We start from the raw sequence: 16,203 nt of genomic DNA, 5'->3' as shown, positions 1-16,203 counted from the left end.
ATTAAATTGAGTAATATTTATAATATTTAAAAATTAAATTTTTTTAATATTTTAAATTTATAATTGCTATTAAATAATAAAATTAATGACAAATAATCTGTAATTGAGTTTTTATATAATAATAATTAATAAAATTAAATTAGAATATAAATTTATAATATTGTGGTCTACATATTATAAAAAATTGCTATTTATTCTTATGTGTTCAACAAAATTCAAGAAGGATTTAACAATTTTTATTAATTCATAGATTTAACAATTTATAATTTCACTCTTAATCAAGACTTGTCATTTAGAACAAATTTTTACATAAAATTATAATTAATAAATACAATTTAACAAATTTTGTTACATTTGTAATAATAAAATCTTCGATCAATCAATTGAAGAGATTATTTATCAGTTAGCTAGCACTCACCACATTCTCAAAAAATATTATAATCAACTTCATATTAGTATGAAAATCAACGATGACAGAAACAAAAATATACTATTTTCTTATATAATTACTCTTAAATTATAAATAATTCTTTTTAATTCGTCTCATTTTTTCAGTTTATTGAACTAATACAACTCCATCTGGATCATATTAAATGAAAAATAAAACTGTTATATTCTTATTGTAACCATTATGATAATACCTTAAGTTGATTACAATATATAAAAATAATTTAAATTATAAGTACTTATAAACTTCAATTTAACTTATTAAATTATTAATTTTCAAAAAATTTCAATATATTCAATTATATGGTAAATAGAATTTAAAAATACAAATTATTATTAGTAAATACACGTATATAGACATAAATAATTTAAATTTGTAATTAGGTAGATATATGAGTAATTAAAAAGTTCATGCATAATTTTTTTTTCAATTTAATCTTTCAAACTTAATTTATCTGCTTTGCTTCTCTTCAATATTTCATTATTTTCTTAGCCTCCATTTGGGATGATCATTTTTTAAGAAAAAAAAATTTAATAAATTTTTATAGAATTATGATTGTTTTTCAAATGAAAAATTTTTAAAAAATTGAATTCTTTCATACAGTCTTACTATGAAGCTAGGAATAAATAATAATCCATTTAATGATAAATCATGATATCCCAATATAAATCCTAGGTAATTCAATTTGCATGAGTTGGGCATTTTTATTTTTAAAATCAACAAGTTGGACGTTTTAATTTTTAGATTAAAATAAAGAAAATAAAATTAGACGTTTTATATTTATTCAGAATTTAAATAAATTAAAAAAAGAGATTAGGTGTTTAAATTTTTAATTAAATTAAGAAATAAAAGAATGTATCTTAGAAAACTAAGAATTGCATTAAGTTTAAATTAAAACTTTTAAATTAATTTAGACTAAAAAATAGAAATGAGCTAAATTGAAATCTCTAACAAGTACAAGGGTTAAATTGAAACTTTGGCCATATATATATCCCCTTTAGTCAGACGAGAATGGTATAAAAATTAGGAAGAAACTATAAAATTCAGTGAAGAGAGCGAAAAGAGAAAGAAGCAGCGAGGCAAAGTTCTGGTAAAAGCACGGTGCTTGATTTCTCAGGGAAAGTCAACCACTTAAACCCTCTACATCTACAGATTTGCTTCCTTATCAAACCCTAATCAGATTTCTAAAGAAAATTGCAGCCCCACGACTTGAGTTTGTTTCTAGCTTCCCCTGGTATGTTCCTGATCTTCATCTGAATTCTCTCTTTGGTTTTTGACATTGGAGAAGTTGATTTTTCCTTGGCAGCCTAACGGAGTAGTTAAGGATATAAGATACTGAAATTTACGATATAGTTAAATTGAAATCAAATCCACTGTTTCATTTCCTAGGAATTTGCATGTTTCTGTTGTGGATGTTTTAAGTCATGGTAGAGAAGAAGTAAGATATTCTGTAGGTGGGAACTGTTTAATTATGGGTTTAATTGAAAATGTCGTGGTTCGTGAATATGCATTTCTTGAACTTATATGTTGAAGGTAATCTATTTGTGGCATGGCGAAGCACTTTGTCATTTTTATCGAGATTGGAAGTGCCATAGATAGATTGTGAATGGAAGGACGAACAATAGCTTGTTCAAAGCTTGGAAGTAATTTGTTTTTTTCTGCACCCTATAGTCTATATTCACGTGAATGTTAATGTGGTGACAAGACCTAAGAAAATGGGCCAGGTCTAAGTCATCTCCAAAAACTAGCTTAAGGGAGAGCACATTACCGTATCCCAAATTAATGTGGGATTTAAGACATACCCTCGTACCTAGACAAACACCTAGAATATGAGCACTTACAGGAGGCTCAACATTGGATGGGGAAGTGGGCTTTGATACCATCTTAAGAAAATAGGCTAAGCTTAAGGGAGATATTACCTATATCCTAAACTAATGTGTAATTTAACAATAAGAAATAAAGAAGGTTCTATTGTCTAATATGTGGATTGTAAAAAAGTATCAATTTCACTTTTTGCTTTTATCTTATATCCTCATGATCATTGTACAATGAGCCTTTGCAGCAAAAGTTACTATACAAGTAAACCTTCTTTTTTGAATTGCAGTGCAATTACAAGTAAACCTTGTAACTGATAGTGATTTTATTATGTCATAATTTCTAAGGTTTTCCTGTGTAATTAGTAAATCTAATGTGAACTTACCAAGTTCAAGCATGATCCATAACTATAACTTAAAATAAGCAACATGAACTAAGGGAGTTTTAATGTTATATGTATTGATAAGGACTTGTGGATTCACGCAGAAACATATCACAATAGGAGTAGTTAGTTAGGTGGTGCTTGCTTTAATATAAAATTGTTCTTATTTATGTCACTGTTTTTTGATCTTAGGCAAACGATCAAAGGTGTTGTTCAAGTTGAGGTGAAGAGTTGAATCCATGTTTGTGAAATAACTTCCAGGACTGGTGGCACTTGGTACTCGTATATGTGGTATCTTCTTTAATGTATCATTTTCTGTACTCTTATGGGAAGTTGGAATTTTCATCCAATTATCAGAATCATGATGGCCAAAAAAATGACTAAGAAGGACTATTTCCAACTGATATTAACATGCCACAAATTGTGTAACTAATGTATGTTTCCATCTGTGGTAAATTGAGAAAATAGATACAGCAGAAAGAATGTCAAGGGGCCAGTCTCAGCAAAGAAATGATTCTCAGAAGAGGGCTTTAGAAAGGAGCAAATTGAAGGGAAAAGCCAATAATGTCATTGACATTGATGCTGACAGAAACCCAAATTTTATCATCATTGATGTCCCAGAAACTTCGGAAGGGAAGTCTCCTGATACTAGCATGTCTGGAAAGGGCAAAAAACCAGCATGTAGGAATGTTATTTGTATTGACGATGACGATGATGAAAGTGGTCATTGTGGCAGTTCACTGGATGGTTTTGAAGAGGGTGGAAGTGAAGATGCTTGTTTCGCATCAAGTAAGAGATCTCAGCATTCTTGTAATCAAGGAAAGAAACTATCCTCAAAGTCTTATCTTTATCGCCAAAAATTTTCCTCTGGTACTTCTTGTGAGGATGATGATTCTGATTGTGACATCATGGAAGATAATCAGGGAAATATCCGTCAACAGTGGCAAGAGGCTTCATTGAGGAAGAAGATGTTTGAGAATTCCCCAAAATGTCAATCTGTTCTTTGGGATAAGGATGGTCCTGCTGGATTTAATATCAATTCTCAAAATAATGTGGATGTAAGGAAAACAGCTAAAGTGCCAACTCCTTGTTCAAGCTATGAAAATCATGAAAGTGGTAACTTCAAGCCATCTGCATGTATTGATGGAGATGCAGGTGGTTCTACTAATACGTCAAATGGAAAGAATCAGCACACAGATTTGGAAGGTACCATCTGGAGTGAGATGTGTGAAAATCCTCCCAGCACTCGAGTAGAAAATGAGAGTGCTTCCAAACCTTCCACAAATACTCAACTACAGGTGGAAGTCAATCCTCGTCTATTTATTTCAATTAGTGACGATCCATCTGACGTTCAAAACTATATTATTGGAAATAGAGAAATGCTCAAGAAAACTGAGGCTTTTAAACTTGCTCAAGAAGAAGAATGGACATCCAGACAAAGAGAGTTACAAAGTCAGGTATATTTTCTCACAAATGTCTTGAATTAGACTTCAGCCTTTTTTTAAAAATTAATTTTCTTATATTGCTTTGAAACTGAAATCCTAATTAATTGTTTTCATGTAACTGATAACTACTGGCATTGATCGAACTGCACTAATCCAGCTGGAAGTTAATTGGTTGCAAGTCATGTGGGTCAGCTGCAGATTAATTATACTGTAAACCAGTAATAATTGGTCAGGGATCTGTTGGACGTATAAAGAGTTCAAATCAAAAACAGAGTGAAACAGTTTTAATATATTCTTTGTAAAGTAAGATGCCATTTATGTGAGATCACTAGACTGAGATATGTTATGTGCGCCTGTTACCTCATCTGTCTCATTCTTTTGTCTTAACACATTGCTGTCTCCTTGCCTCTCCTTTTTCACTTGTAATGTTCTCTTTCACTATTATCCTTCACTTTTTTGGTTTCTCACTTCTAGTCTCCCGCACCCTTCCCCCTCCCTGTTAAACCCAATTGATCAAATACAGATTCAAATGCACCTCGAGGAAAAGGAATAGAAGGGTGTTGATAACAAATTAAATAATTTAAATTAGATAATGGGTCTCACTAAGAGAATATGCTAAAGGATATTCTACATCCTAATAAAAAGTACCAATAAATGAAAAAGTGGCCAGATTTTAATTCTAGAGCACAACAACCCTAACACTCTCTCTCCTCAACTTCTTCTCTTCTAATCCTTTTCTGCAACCTTCTTAGAGGGGTCCATTAGAAGTTCATGGGTGGTAGATCCCCTTTTTGGTGAAGCTGTAAAAGCACCTTTATCAGGTGTGATCCATGTTCTTCTTGGTATTGGCTGTTCTCTACAAATGCAAAGCTAAGTCAAATTGGATCCTAAAATTTGCATTTTTCGGCTTCCTGCATAAATTTTGTCCTTGTCCACATTAGGTATTATTTTATTTTCCCTTTTTTCTGCTAGAACTGGCTTGGGATGTTTGGTGATTGGGTAATCAGTGTGACCAATTGCCGGAACCGACATTCCAATGAAACTGATGTGCTCTTTTTGTTTGCTTCATTGTTCAGTGTCAATGAGAGGAAATATGAATCCCATGATGTCAAGTCAGCTCTAGAAATCACATGCACCAAAACATGAACAGCCCTAATTTTAGCATGTCTGATCCAGATACACAAAAGATTTGCAACCCTATTAAGAAATTTTCTACTTATTTATGTAGAGCACTGAATGGAAAAATACGATTAACTTCTATTTCTAACTCCTCTGCTTTCGTGTGTTTATCTCAATTGACTTTTGAACTTTGCTATGTTTTTCCTGGTTACACAAGACCTTATTTAATTAAAGGATAGGGAATTTGAGGGAAAATAGTTGTCACCTTTATTGGTGCAATTTTAACAAAGTTCATTGGACTTGTTTCCTACAATGAGGTATGAGGTTCCTAGCAAAAATGCTGGCTGTCATCAATGTGTGGAAATGATTTGTTCTCAAGTCTGGTTTCTCATTTTACCTACGACATGATCACATTATTATAAAGGAAATACAATCAGTCAATCATCATGTTTATAATTACATGAGCTTTTAATAACTTCTTCACTTGTTTTGTTAATGTGCACATATAAACAGTGAGATTTCTACATGATTACTTGACTAACCATCTTTGAATTTCCACACTGTCATGCTTGTTTAATATAACACCTGGTAGGGTTGCATGAATTAAGAGCAGCTAATTACTTGCTGGTGCAAGCAAGAGTTGTTGAATTGTAATCAACTTTCAATGATCTATAGTAGTTGGATTGGCAGTTTAATCAAAACATTGGTGCCATCTGCTAAGCTATCTTGGATTCTAGGTATAATACCCTGTACCAGTGATTCTCAACTTTTATAAACCTTAATAGTTTCTTTGTTCTACATAACAATGGGAGACACAGCTGGAAAAGTACTCTGTCTCACATGTACCATAAATTGATTTGAAAGTAACCTATTGTTTTAATCACAGCCTTGTGTTTTTGTATTAAAAAACTTTGTGTTTGAATCAACTTTTCTATTAGTTGTCCAGACTCTGGAGTTCTTTAAGCAGCCAACTGATCCCAGACACCTTTGTGCCCCTTTCATTTGCACCAGCAAGTACCAGAATATAAAGTTTGCCTCCAAAGAGATTGGCAATGACGTTCAAACTCTGGTAATTGTTTGATGAGGCATCTGAATCAAGGATGATTTAACACTTAATTAACACTTTATGCAATGGTCATGTTCAAGTTGAATCGGCTAAGGTTGATCTTATAAGTATTGGTTCTTGCTGTAAAATGTTTCCTGGAGGGTCTGAAATGCAAGTGCTAGCTTACTGGAATCTGATACATGTAATCCTTCAAAACCATCTCATGGAGATACTATCCTGTAACGGACAGTGCACTAATCAGATTGTGTAATAAGATTGTGCGATACGTTTAATGGAGGGATAATCAAAGAGAGTCAGGGTATATACATGCCTTGAGTATTGAGTTGTGCCTTCCTAGTTCCATTAGGTCATTTCTTTTTCTAAAGAAAGTAAATGTCTTTTGGTTAGATATCATTTCTTTATTTAGCCTGTTTGTCAACTAAAAACTAACACCACTAATAAAGATAAGAGGGGAATATCCTGCATATGAAAGATAATCTTATCCTTTTACAGGCAGAAGAAGCCCAGCGTTTACGCAAAAGAAGAAAAGCTGAGACTCTACGTCTATTGGAAACAGAGAGAAGACAGAAACAACGGGTGGAAGAGGTTCGAGAGGCACAGAAAAAGGTTTGGGTTCTTACCCGCTCTTTCTCACTCTTCACCTATATATTTGTTATATCTTTTACCCAATACATCATTTATTCTATACTCTGGGTATTCTCATAATTCCTTGTAGTTTCTAGTGTGTATCATATTTTTATGAATGATGACACCGACTACAGGATGAGGAAACTCTGAATTTGAAAGAGCAGCTTCGCATTGAGGTAAGGAGGGAATTGGATAAACTGGAAGCTAATAGTAAAGATATGGCTTCACTTCTTCATGGCCTTGGAATCAATATTAAAGGTGGTCTTTACCCATTGCCTTCTGAGGTGAGTAGTGCCCTATTACTTGAAAATTGAAATAGTTATTCCATTAGGTATAGTCATTCTACTGGTTGCTGCACCAATATGAAGAATTGTTAGTGTGATGGAATGCACTGCTTTATTGATTAAATACTCCATTGCAAGTGGAATAGGTTCAATTAATATGGATACAGTTGACCACCTGTCTTATTCACATGTCATTCCCCATAGTATTCCCCTTTATCAACTTTCTGGCATAATCAACCAACAATTCATTTATGTTTCATCACCTTTATAGTTCCTTGCATCTTCTGCTAATTAGATTTTTGTATACGCAACTGAATTATCAATCTTAAGTGCATGAATTGTAAAACATCAACCAGAACGTTTAGTTCCTTTGTTGTTTTTTCCTTCCTACCCGAACCTATGTTATATTTCCCATTTATTAGTTTTTCCTTGTTCCATTCTGATCCTTGTTCAGAAATAAAAAATTGAATATCCAAAATCATGTCTTTCTAAGGGTCTTTTTTTTCCCCAAATGGAATTCAATACAAATTTTGATGAACAGGTCTTATGTTCTTTGTATGCTAGGACTTCCAATTTTTTTAATGATGTTTTTGTTTTCTGAATCATTCTAAAATTAGGTGGAAATGAAATATATTTCTCGAATAATAATTTCAAAATTAGTGTCAAGCTACCTGCTAAACATCTTAAAAATATCTGTCGTGGAAATCATGAAATGAGATGTCTAGACATTAGTTCCCCACATTATATTGTTTATCTTCATGTTAGTAGAGGAAGAAATATACAAGGCAGATAAGCAATGTGGGTATTTGATTTGCCTCAGCTGTTGCTATGTTTCGCTTTCAGGATATTATCAATTAAATTTTATTGATAATTATATTAAACATCTTGAATTTTGAATGTTATTACAAATTTAACATCATAGTTTAAAACCTTACAATGTCAACCATGTATTTTACAAACCAATACAATAGAAATCCTGCTAAATTTTCTTTTCTTAATATTTTTCCTTTTCTTAATATCTTTATGAAACCTTAAAAATGAGGCCAACGAACATTTTTAGTTAACAGAAGTGTTATCTACTTGATCAGGGAATTATAATTCCATTTGGTAAATCAAACATGGTACTGAATGTTGAATCCTGGCTGGCATTTTCTTTTCGAAATTGCTTAGTAATATATATCTTTCATGTGGTGTTCATACCTCAGAAAGGTGGTACATCAATATCACTTTTTCCTTCTGACCTGCTCTCCCGCAAGTGTTATTTTGGTTTTTGGTGATTTTTGTTCCTTATCTGTTAAAAGTTATAATTCCAGGTACGTGCTGCTTATAAACAAGCTCTTCTTAGGTTCCATCCAGATCGAGCATCAAGGAGTGACATTCGCCAACAAATTGAAGCCGAGGAAAAATTTAAGCTGATTTCTCATGCAAAAGAGAAATTTATGTTGTGATTCGCGAAAAATATGATTTATTTCCAAATTTTGATCAGTCTAGCCAATCCTTTTGTTACATAGTTTTTTTTTTTTTTTTTTCCAAAATTTTGTTAAATTCTGTTACATAGGTTGAGCATATGTTGTCAGAATCTTGTCATAACTAAGCCATTAGGTCCTTAGCCTTTTGATAATATCATAGTAATAACCATGTTTATAATCTTTTACACGACGATACAAGTTAGTGTGCAAAACGAGTATGATAGACGTGAATGTTAAGATGGATGTTTGGTGACAAGATGCTGGATAGGATTAGAGATGACTACATCCATTGGAGAAAGCGTGTAGCACATAGGAGATAAAATGAGAGGGTCGTTTAAGATGGTTTGTTCATGTCTAACTGAGTGCTAATGTCCTAATATGAAAGTGTAACAAGTTAGTAGAAGAATGAGTTGAAAAAGGGAAGAGGGTGATTTAAAATGACGTAAAGAAGAGTAATATTAAAGGGTTTACAAGTTTTGAATATTAATGCGGATTGAATGTCTAATAAAGCTGAACGGTGACAAATAATTTATATAGTCAGCCTTAATTAATCCGGCTTATTTGTTATTGTTGTTGCACTTAGCTGAATAATTGTATGACTTAGCTGAATAATTGTATGACTTGGATTTCATGTGCTTCTGTTCTGTTTGCCATAGCAATCTAGTAATATTAAAGGATTTACAAGTATTAAATATTAATGCGGACTTGATGTTTAACAGAGGTGAATGATAACAAAGAATTCAAATAGTCAGCTTTAGCTGGTAGTTGTTACTGTAGTAGCATTTAGCTGAATGGTTGTGTGACCCAGATTTTGTATGCTTATGATTTTCATATTTGCTGGTAGCAGTCTAAGAAGCTCCATAGCAGAAAGAAAAGGGGCAGAAGTGTGCAAGCTGAAATGGAATGAAAGTTGTGTTGAATCATATATGACGTTGTGTCGTGAAATGTTGTGTTGAATTCTTCTTCTTTTGTATTGTTCTTAGGATTCAAAATTTTGGCAGGTTGGAAGAAAACTTTCCTTTATTAGCTCACAAGCTTGTCAAGTACTAGGGCTGTAACGTCAGCACACTGGTGGTTAGTGCACTAAGATCTGAGCGTTACAGAACCAACTATTTGTGAAGAGTTGGAAAGGTATAGATTTGCATAATATTTCTAGATTTGGTTTTTTGCTTTTATAGCCAGCGGTTCTCTTGACTTTTGGATTGCCTATGCAAGATGAAAAACCTTATTATTCTCCTTGTCAGAGCTTGAGTGATGAATTCCATAGAACGGTGAAAATGATTATTTTCTCTTTCATAAGAAGTATAATTAATGCAGTAAGATAAATTAAGCATCTGCCAAGCGGCGGGTCGCACTACAAGAGGGTTAACACAAGTAAACAGGAGTTCCTCAAGTCTCGAGTCTGAATTTCGGATATGATAACCAAAATGCAAAAAAGAACTGTAGAATTTGATGCTTACAGATGAAAGTTTGAAGATTGCATATTCAAGACTCATTATAATATCAAGAATCCGGCTGATGTTCACTTACATTATAATCCAAAAGATCTTAAGAATTATTACAAGAATTGCTCATGAACAAATATTTCTACAGCTTGCAGAGGGGAAGAAAGAACCCCATCAGCCAAAAATGAATTCTCCACACCTCTTCACCTAACTAAATTTAGATTCTCTAATGTATAGAACTTGTTCTTTTTCTTTTCAGAAACGTATAAGAAAAAGGGAAGGAAATAAAAGAAAACAGAACTCCTAGTGAAGTTAAAATTTTCCAATTCTGGCTTTACAATGAAGAGATCACATAAATTATCCATTATCAGGATGTAGCACAATCTTGGTAATACGGGTGAGTTTGATTCATGTACCTTTCCCACAGAGGCTTGTACCTGCCAATGGCCAACTTCAGCCATGGCTTCATGTTCCCATTAAAGTGAATAACCGCAGCACTCTCAATCAGACGACTGTCAATGTTTGCATCATATCCCAATCCTAACACATGCCATCTTCTATCAAGCGGCTCTGTCAGTCCATAAAATGCCAGAAGAGCAGGAGGAAGCGTTCCCAGCTTCCACAGTGTTCCATCACCATTCTGCTTCTGCCAGTAATGATACTGCGCAGTCACATTTGCCTTTCTCCATGCAACCAAATCAAAAACATTCATACCAAATGCCCATCCACATGCCTGTGGGTCAAACTTTGAGCTGATGATTGGGTTTGAGAAATTGAGATACTTGTAATAACGATGAAATGCTACAAGACAAGTCTCCACAGCTCCATTGACATTTCCATGCAAATCCAATGAAAAAAGTTGTGTAAGATCCTTTTGGACAGCTACATCATCATCAAGAAAAACTATCTTCTCCAGTAGTGGATAGATTTCAGGGATGTAAAAGCGAAGATGATTCAGTAGAGACAGGTCTTTGTGATTCCACAGTTTTGGCTCTCCCTTCACATCCTGATTATAACGTGACTCTTCATCACGAAGCTGTTTGACAACAGGAGCATAAGAAGCATTCAACCAAGAGAACTCTTCTACATTCTGCACTTTTATAGTGGCCCCTTTGAAGTCGTTACTGAGGAACCAAGCCTGCATAGCTCCGTAGCTGATTCCATTCGTGACTATGTGGAAGACTAGCTGTTTTGGATGGTCAGCATTGGAGATTGTGGAGTTGACAACCACAAAGGTAGCCAGCACATTGTCTGAAAATATGCAGAAGTGATAGAGATTGTTATCCACCAATCTTGGAGAATTTCTTTTCTCCTCTGCAAGATCTTGAAGGGGCAGCTTCTCAAGCCAATCAGTGGTGAGCTTTACTTTTAGGCAATGGAGGTTCTTGGGCAGAGCTTCAGCCGCCAATTGCCCAAACACTGTGCTCTGGACTATTGCTGCATTTGCACGTTCTTCAAGGGCTTGAATATGAGACTTCATTGTGATTATGGTAGTTGCTACATCGTAACGGGCATCTTGAGCCTTGAAGATTAGATAGGACAGGCTACTGATTATTGGCTCTGCTTCTTCTTGAGTTATGGACTCCCCTCTCATGGCAGATTTTGAAAGCAGAAGCTGGCAACTTCTGATCATATTGCTTAGCTCCCATGCAAGGTGGAGGTTATTGTGCTCCTTTGCAATAATGACATAAGCCTTAGCAAGTGTCATTTGCTCAGCCAACTGCCGCACAAATGAGGTAGCACTTGATATTTCCTTAGTGAAGTTCAAGCCTTTATGGTTAACTGGCTCTGGCCTTGCATGGTTCTCCTGGGAAAAGATGGGCAGAGTAAGTCGCATATTTTACACAACACTCTGCCTATAACGTACAAGTATCCGTTAATCCCATTCTGAAGATATTGAATTAATGACATCAGAATTCCAATTAGTTTGATAATGCAGTGCCATAAAACCAAATTAACTAATGGGAATGGAACATTCAATAAAACACATGCTAAAAGCTCAAAATCATAGTACAAGTTACTCAATTTGATCTCCAAAATTATTGTGCTTAGCACAAAACTGATAGCAAAATGGAACGAAAAGTGGCACAACAATTTTGCTAATATGGATAGGATATACTTTATGGGTCATCAATTAATAGACCTCCCACATTTGCAGAACGGCAAGTAAAGCCAGGTAGTAACTAAATGGACAAGATATTCAAGCAAGTCCCAATTTAAGAGCTTATTTTTTGGTTCAAGGGAAAGAGAACAATGGGAAGCAGAGGAATTGCCTTGCTTGACGTAAAGTAAATCAACCAAACACAGAGCTAAGGTGTTTCAACGTCACGTAGTTAAATTAAAAATAAGATAAGAATATACTGATACATATACAAAACTGCCTTGGGTGTTTCAGCTAATCAGCTTATATCTTAACGTACAATATAAGACTTTCTAAACCTTAATTATTACAAACCTAAAGCAGAGTAGTTCATGTCGGAATAAAGCATCCAAAGTACAAAATTTGATATTAAGCATGTCTTGTCAATTAGATGAACTTCCTAAGCTGAAAGATCAAATGGGTATTATAAGAATCACTTAATTTGCAAAACTGAACACATAAATCCAAGCACAGAAAGATAAAAAAAATATCAAGCTAGAAAAAAAAAAAATCTCTGTACTCTTACCTGTATGGGCTGCGTAACCTGATCTTCATGGTGATGGTGTTGAAACATAAATAAAACTAGCCCCGCAATCAGAAACATCCCCAGAAGCGCCCAGATCCACTGTGATAACCTCCTTCTGACCGGGCGCCGGTTATCGGCCGCCCGCCTCTGCATATTTCCCCGATCTGCTCTCCACAATTCACCACCAGAGAACCAAGAATTCAAATCCGTGCATTTCCCAGATTAAGATTATATCAAGAAACAATCAAGACGTCGGCAGAGATATAATACGAGTAACAAACTCTTCACCAGCAGCATCACATAGGATATACACGTAACATCACACAACAACGAAATAAATGAAAAAGAAGGGCAGTCAAGAACCAATAACAAATAATTGATAAGCAATGATCAAAAGGACGGGAAAAGGTGGAGCTCTAAGAGAGATTGGAGAAGATAACAACTAACAAGAAATGTGACGGCGATCTATGTTTGAACAGTAGAGTAAGAAGAAACTAGAGAATTTCAATCAAAGATGGGCTCTTTTTTTGTTTGTGAATACGGGTTAGGGTGTGGAGGAGCTCTGTGTCAAGTGAACATATTGAGAGGGAAGGAAAAGAGCAAGCAACTAAAAAGGAATTGGCCAGACAGAGAACTTGAGACCATGTGATGTGATTGCTTATTTATAGCCATTAAAGCTCTCCTTTTTTTGTGTCAGAGCTCATAGCCATTAAAGCTGAACGTAACAATCATTACTACTATATATTTTACCAAAAATACTTCAACTTGGAAATTTTACTCCCCTTGTGAAAACAAATTTTATTTTTTTTTATTTTAGCTTTCTTTTCTCACCACCTATCTTTTCAACAGATTTTGGATACTGTGTTGCTGACATGATGTGATTTTTACTGCAAAAGGACCTGCCCAAAGAGTCAAACTATGACGTTTTATTGTAGAAGTGGATGTCCCCCACCAGCTTAGTCAATTTCAGTCTAATAGTGGTATGAGGTGACGAGGGAAATCGTTACTTATAAGAAAGCTTTGTTTGGCCACTTTTGACAGAGGATAAGCAGCGGAGTGCTAGTTTTGTTTGGTACAGGAGGTCGTTCATTCTATAGAAAGTGGCAAGTAAAATACAACTTGAGAAAGCTTATACATAAAAAAAGGAAATTGGTTCATGATATCTTGATAGATGCTAGGGTACCCTGTCACCCATTTGGTTGATATGACGTCCAATAACATGAGGTGATCTGGTATGTAAGGTGCTTGGAAATAGGTCCCAGTAAAGACTTGCTTCTTTCTCACGGTGTTTGGCAAGGTTGCCTTTTTATCACCATATATTTTTGCCCCATGCATTGAGCATTGTTTGGGAATTGGATGGTCAAGATAATTACGTTTTTCACTTGCGGATAATTACCTCATTCCCTTTTTCATTTTTCAATTGTTATGGACATTCTTTGCTCCTTTTGTGATGCATCAGTTGAAGCTGTAGTGAATTAAAAAGAAAGAAAGAAAGGAAGAAAGAAAAACCATATTTTTCTCTGGCAACGTCCCAATGAAGCTTCGGTGTCGTATAGGGAGAATCCTGTGATGGAGAAGGTAGCAAAAGAATCGAGTAATTGATGAAAGGACAAAGATTTGTCTTTTTTCGGTCATGTTATGATGGTTAAGCCGGTTTTGTCTAATGCTATGGAGGAGAAATTTTTATTTTTTCCACACGTATTATAATTTTAATTTATTTAATTGAGTGTATGTAAATCAATTATGTATAAGAATTTCCTTTTAGTGTGGAGGTACATTTTTTTTATTAATTAATTTTTTTTAAATGTGCCAAACATTAAAAAATAGGAAAAATATATTTTTGAAAATTTTTTTCCCATGAAGACTTAGTCATAAGATTAATTAAAAAAATTAGCTTTTATGCTTTTTTTTTTTCCAATTTTATCCAATGTAAAGATAATAACTAAGACTATGAACTAGTTTCATTCATTATATTAAAACTCTCACTCCTTCAAATGGAAGATAATTCACACTGAATTAATTAACAAGAAGAAGAGTTTTTTTTTTTTCCCTGGGGCGGAGGGTGGTTCAGCTCCTGGATTTCAATGTTGTTGAGCACAAGGAATCCAGCCCAATTTTAGATAGAAGAGTAAAGACTCTGCCTTGGGTAGTGGTTATGAACCCTGCATAATTTCCATTTTAAAATATATAAAGCAAAAAGAAAAAAAGAGAATCCTAAGCCAAAAGCCAGAAATTTTTGTGCCGCTTGGTGGTGATCAAATAGCCTCCGAGCTTTTTGCCTTTCCTCCTCACAGCAATTGTCATGCATGAAGATTTCTGTATACAGTATTCCACTGCTCCGCCACCCTTCCCCTGTCCCCTCCACAGCTTCTTTAGCCGCCATATTATCGACCGTTTTCTCTGTCCTAAAACCAGCAGCGACACCCTTTGTTGCTTTGCTTCTTCCACTACCATCGGACCCTTTTCTTTCCCTTCACTTATGGCTACCTCTACTTGCACCTGCAACATGCACACAAATTTTAATTCTGAAGGAACAAAATTCCAAGTGGGTATCATTTTCTTTACCTTCTACAAAACAAATCATTGACTTTTCCCAGGAATATATTCTTGTTCCCCTCTACCAAAATACTATTGAATTTTTGTTTCCTGAGCTACAATGCAGAATTGTTGGGTTAAGTTTCATTTTCCAAAAGGGAAAGAGAATCAAAGGTGTACTTACCCCAGGCCTTTTCCTTTGACAGACATTTTTCATGGAGTGAAGAAGTTCATAAGCCCTTAAATTACCCTTCAGTTTGCACTCAGGACCCTTACTGAAATTTGATGGTTTGCCAACATACAGAAGAACAATGGTATCTTGGCTTTGAACAGTGTGAGACAGTGCCCATTCAAGAGCTCCCTTGGCTTCAGGACTAAAATCTACCAGCACCATAACCTTGTTGCCGTTTCTATGCCCATCCTCACCCACAAATTCCTCCATACCAATGCCCAAAAATTCAATCGTTTGATCATTGTCGACGGAATTTGAAGTGGGTTTGCCGCAGAGAGACGGGGAACTAATCCGAATACGAGCCACGGACCTGCTGATGGAGAGCTTAGGCGATCTGGTTTTTAATAAAGCCATAATTTTGAGCACAAGTGTTGGTGGGAAACTGAGCAGTATATATAGATACGAGTTGTAAAGCATCAGTGGTGCCGTCCAGGTGGTTGGCTTCTTGGATTTCAAAGTCTAGCTTGTTAATCAATTGGGGTGGTTTGTTTCTTGAGGATTCTATGTGGATGGCCTCTTCTTCGATCGTGCTTAACATGAAGTTATGGACCCATTTCAGGCAATTTCTTAAATGATTATTCCACACGTTTGTAGGACCTGCGATTATCGACTTCAGGGACACATGCTCTGAAGTCGTTAACGTCATACACAGCCTCATGATACAGGAGAT

General features: G+C 34.9%; 3 protein-coding genes across 7 annotated transcripts; 1 reads left to right on the top strand and 2 right to left on the bottom strand.

Moving 5' to 3' along the window:
- The first annotated feature begins 1,480 nt into the window (after positions 1–1,480).
- LOC110599892 (uncharacterized protein KIAA2012 homolog) lies at positions 1,481–9,898 on the top strand. 3 transcript variants are annotated; one of them, XM_021736499.2, is made up of 5 exons: positions 1,481–1,682; positions 2,838–4,102; positions 6,768–6,881; positions 7,037–7,186; positions 9,657–9,898. In XM_021736499.2, the coding sequence occupies exons 2-5, from the start codon at positions 3,128–3,130 to the stop codon at positions 9,711–9,713; spliced, it is 1,296 nt and encodes a 431-aa protein (XP_021592191.1). In that variant the 5' UTR covers positions 1,481–1,682; positions 2,838–3,127; the 3' UTR covers positions 9,714–9,898. The 3 variants fall into 3 exon arrangements, with proteins under 3 accessions (XP_021592191.1, XP_021592189.1, XP_021592187.1); XM_021736497.2 differs by having other exon boundaries at positions 9,503–9,898; XM_021736495.2 differs by having other exon boundaries at positions 8,500–9,898.
- A 238-nt stretch (positions 9,899–10,136) lies between these two features.
- Positions 10,137–13,839, bottom strand: LOC110599890 (hexosyltransferase GAUT11). 3 transcript variants are annotated; one of them, XM_021736493.2, is made up of 2 exons: positions 12,767–13,839; positions 10,137–11,956 (listed from the first exon to the last, which is right to left on the bottom strand). In XM_021736493.2, the coding sequence occupies exon 2, from the start codon at positions 11,935–11,937 to the stop codon at positions 10,468–10,470; it is 1,470 nt and encodes a 489-aa protein (XP_021592185.1). In that variant the 5' UTR covers positions 11,938–11,956; positions 12,767–13,839; the 3' UTR covers positions 10,137–10,467. The 3 variants fall into 3 exon arrangements, with proteins under 3 accessions (XP_021592185.1, XP_021592184.1, XP_021592186.1); XM_021736492.2 differs by having other exon boundaries at positions 10,137–11,907; positions 12,767–13,838; XM_021736494.2 differs by having other exon boundaries at positions 10,137–11,987; positions 12,767–12,904.
- Positions 13,840–14,817: 978 nt separating this feature from the next.
- LOC110630634 lies at positions 14,818–15,887 on the bottom strand. The gene is made up of 2 exons (XM_021778146.2): positions 15,486–15,887; positions 14,818–15,265 (listed from the first exon to the last, which is right to left on the bottom strand). Exons 1-2 carry the CDS (start codon positions 15,885–15,887, stop codon positions 14,981–14,983), a joined length of 687 nt encoding a protein of 228 aa, XP_021633838.2. The 3' UTR covers positions 14,818–14,980.
- Positions 15,888–16,203: the final 316 nt, after the last annotated feature.

Source organism: Manihot esculenta, chromosome 14, assembly GCF_001659605.2.
Source record: "Manihot esculenta cultivar AM560-2 chromosome 14, M.esculenta_v8, whole genome shotgun sequence".
Classification (NCBI taxonomy): Eukaryota; Viridiplantae; Streptophyta; class Magnoliopsida; order Malpighiales; family Euphorbiaceae; genus Manihot; species Manihot esculenta.
Note: the sequence above shows the minus strand (reverse complement) of the source record. Positions and strands in the feature narration are given on the sequence as shown.

Coding starts and splice junctions, on each gene's coding strand:
- LOC110599892 (XM_021736495.2), top strand. CDS start 3,128: ATGTCAAGGGGCCAGTCTCAGCAAAGAAATGATTCTCAGAAGAGGGCT. Junction 6,882..7,036: donor TTCGAGAGGCACAGAAAAAG/GTTTGGGTTCTT, acceptor CACCGACTACAG/GATGAGGAAACTCTGAATTT. Junction 7,187..8,499: donor TTTACCCATTGCCTTCTGAG/GTGAGTAGTGCC, acceptor TTATAATTCCAG/GTACGTGCTGCTTATAAACA.
- LOC110599890 (XM_021736492.2), bottom strand. CDS start 12,919: ATGCAGAGGCGGGCGGCCGATAACCGGCGCCCGGTCAGAAGGAGGTTA. Junction 11,908..12,766: donor AGGTTACGCAGCCCATACAG/GTAAGAGTACAG, acceptor ATCTTTTCCCAG/GAGAACCATGCAAGGCCAGA.
- LOC110630634 (XM_021778146.2), bottom strand. CDS start 15,887: ATGGCTTTATTAAAAACCAGATCGCCTAAGCTCTCCATCAGCAGGTCC. Junction 15,266..15,485: donor GTCAAAGGAAAAGGCCTGGG/GTAAGTACACCT, acceptor TGCATGTTGCAG/GTGCAAGTAGAGGTAGCCAT.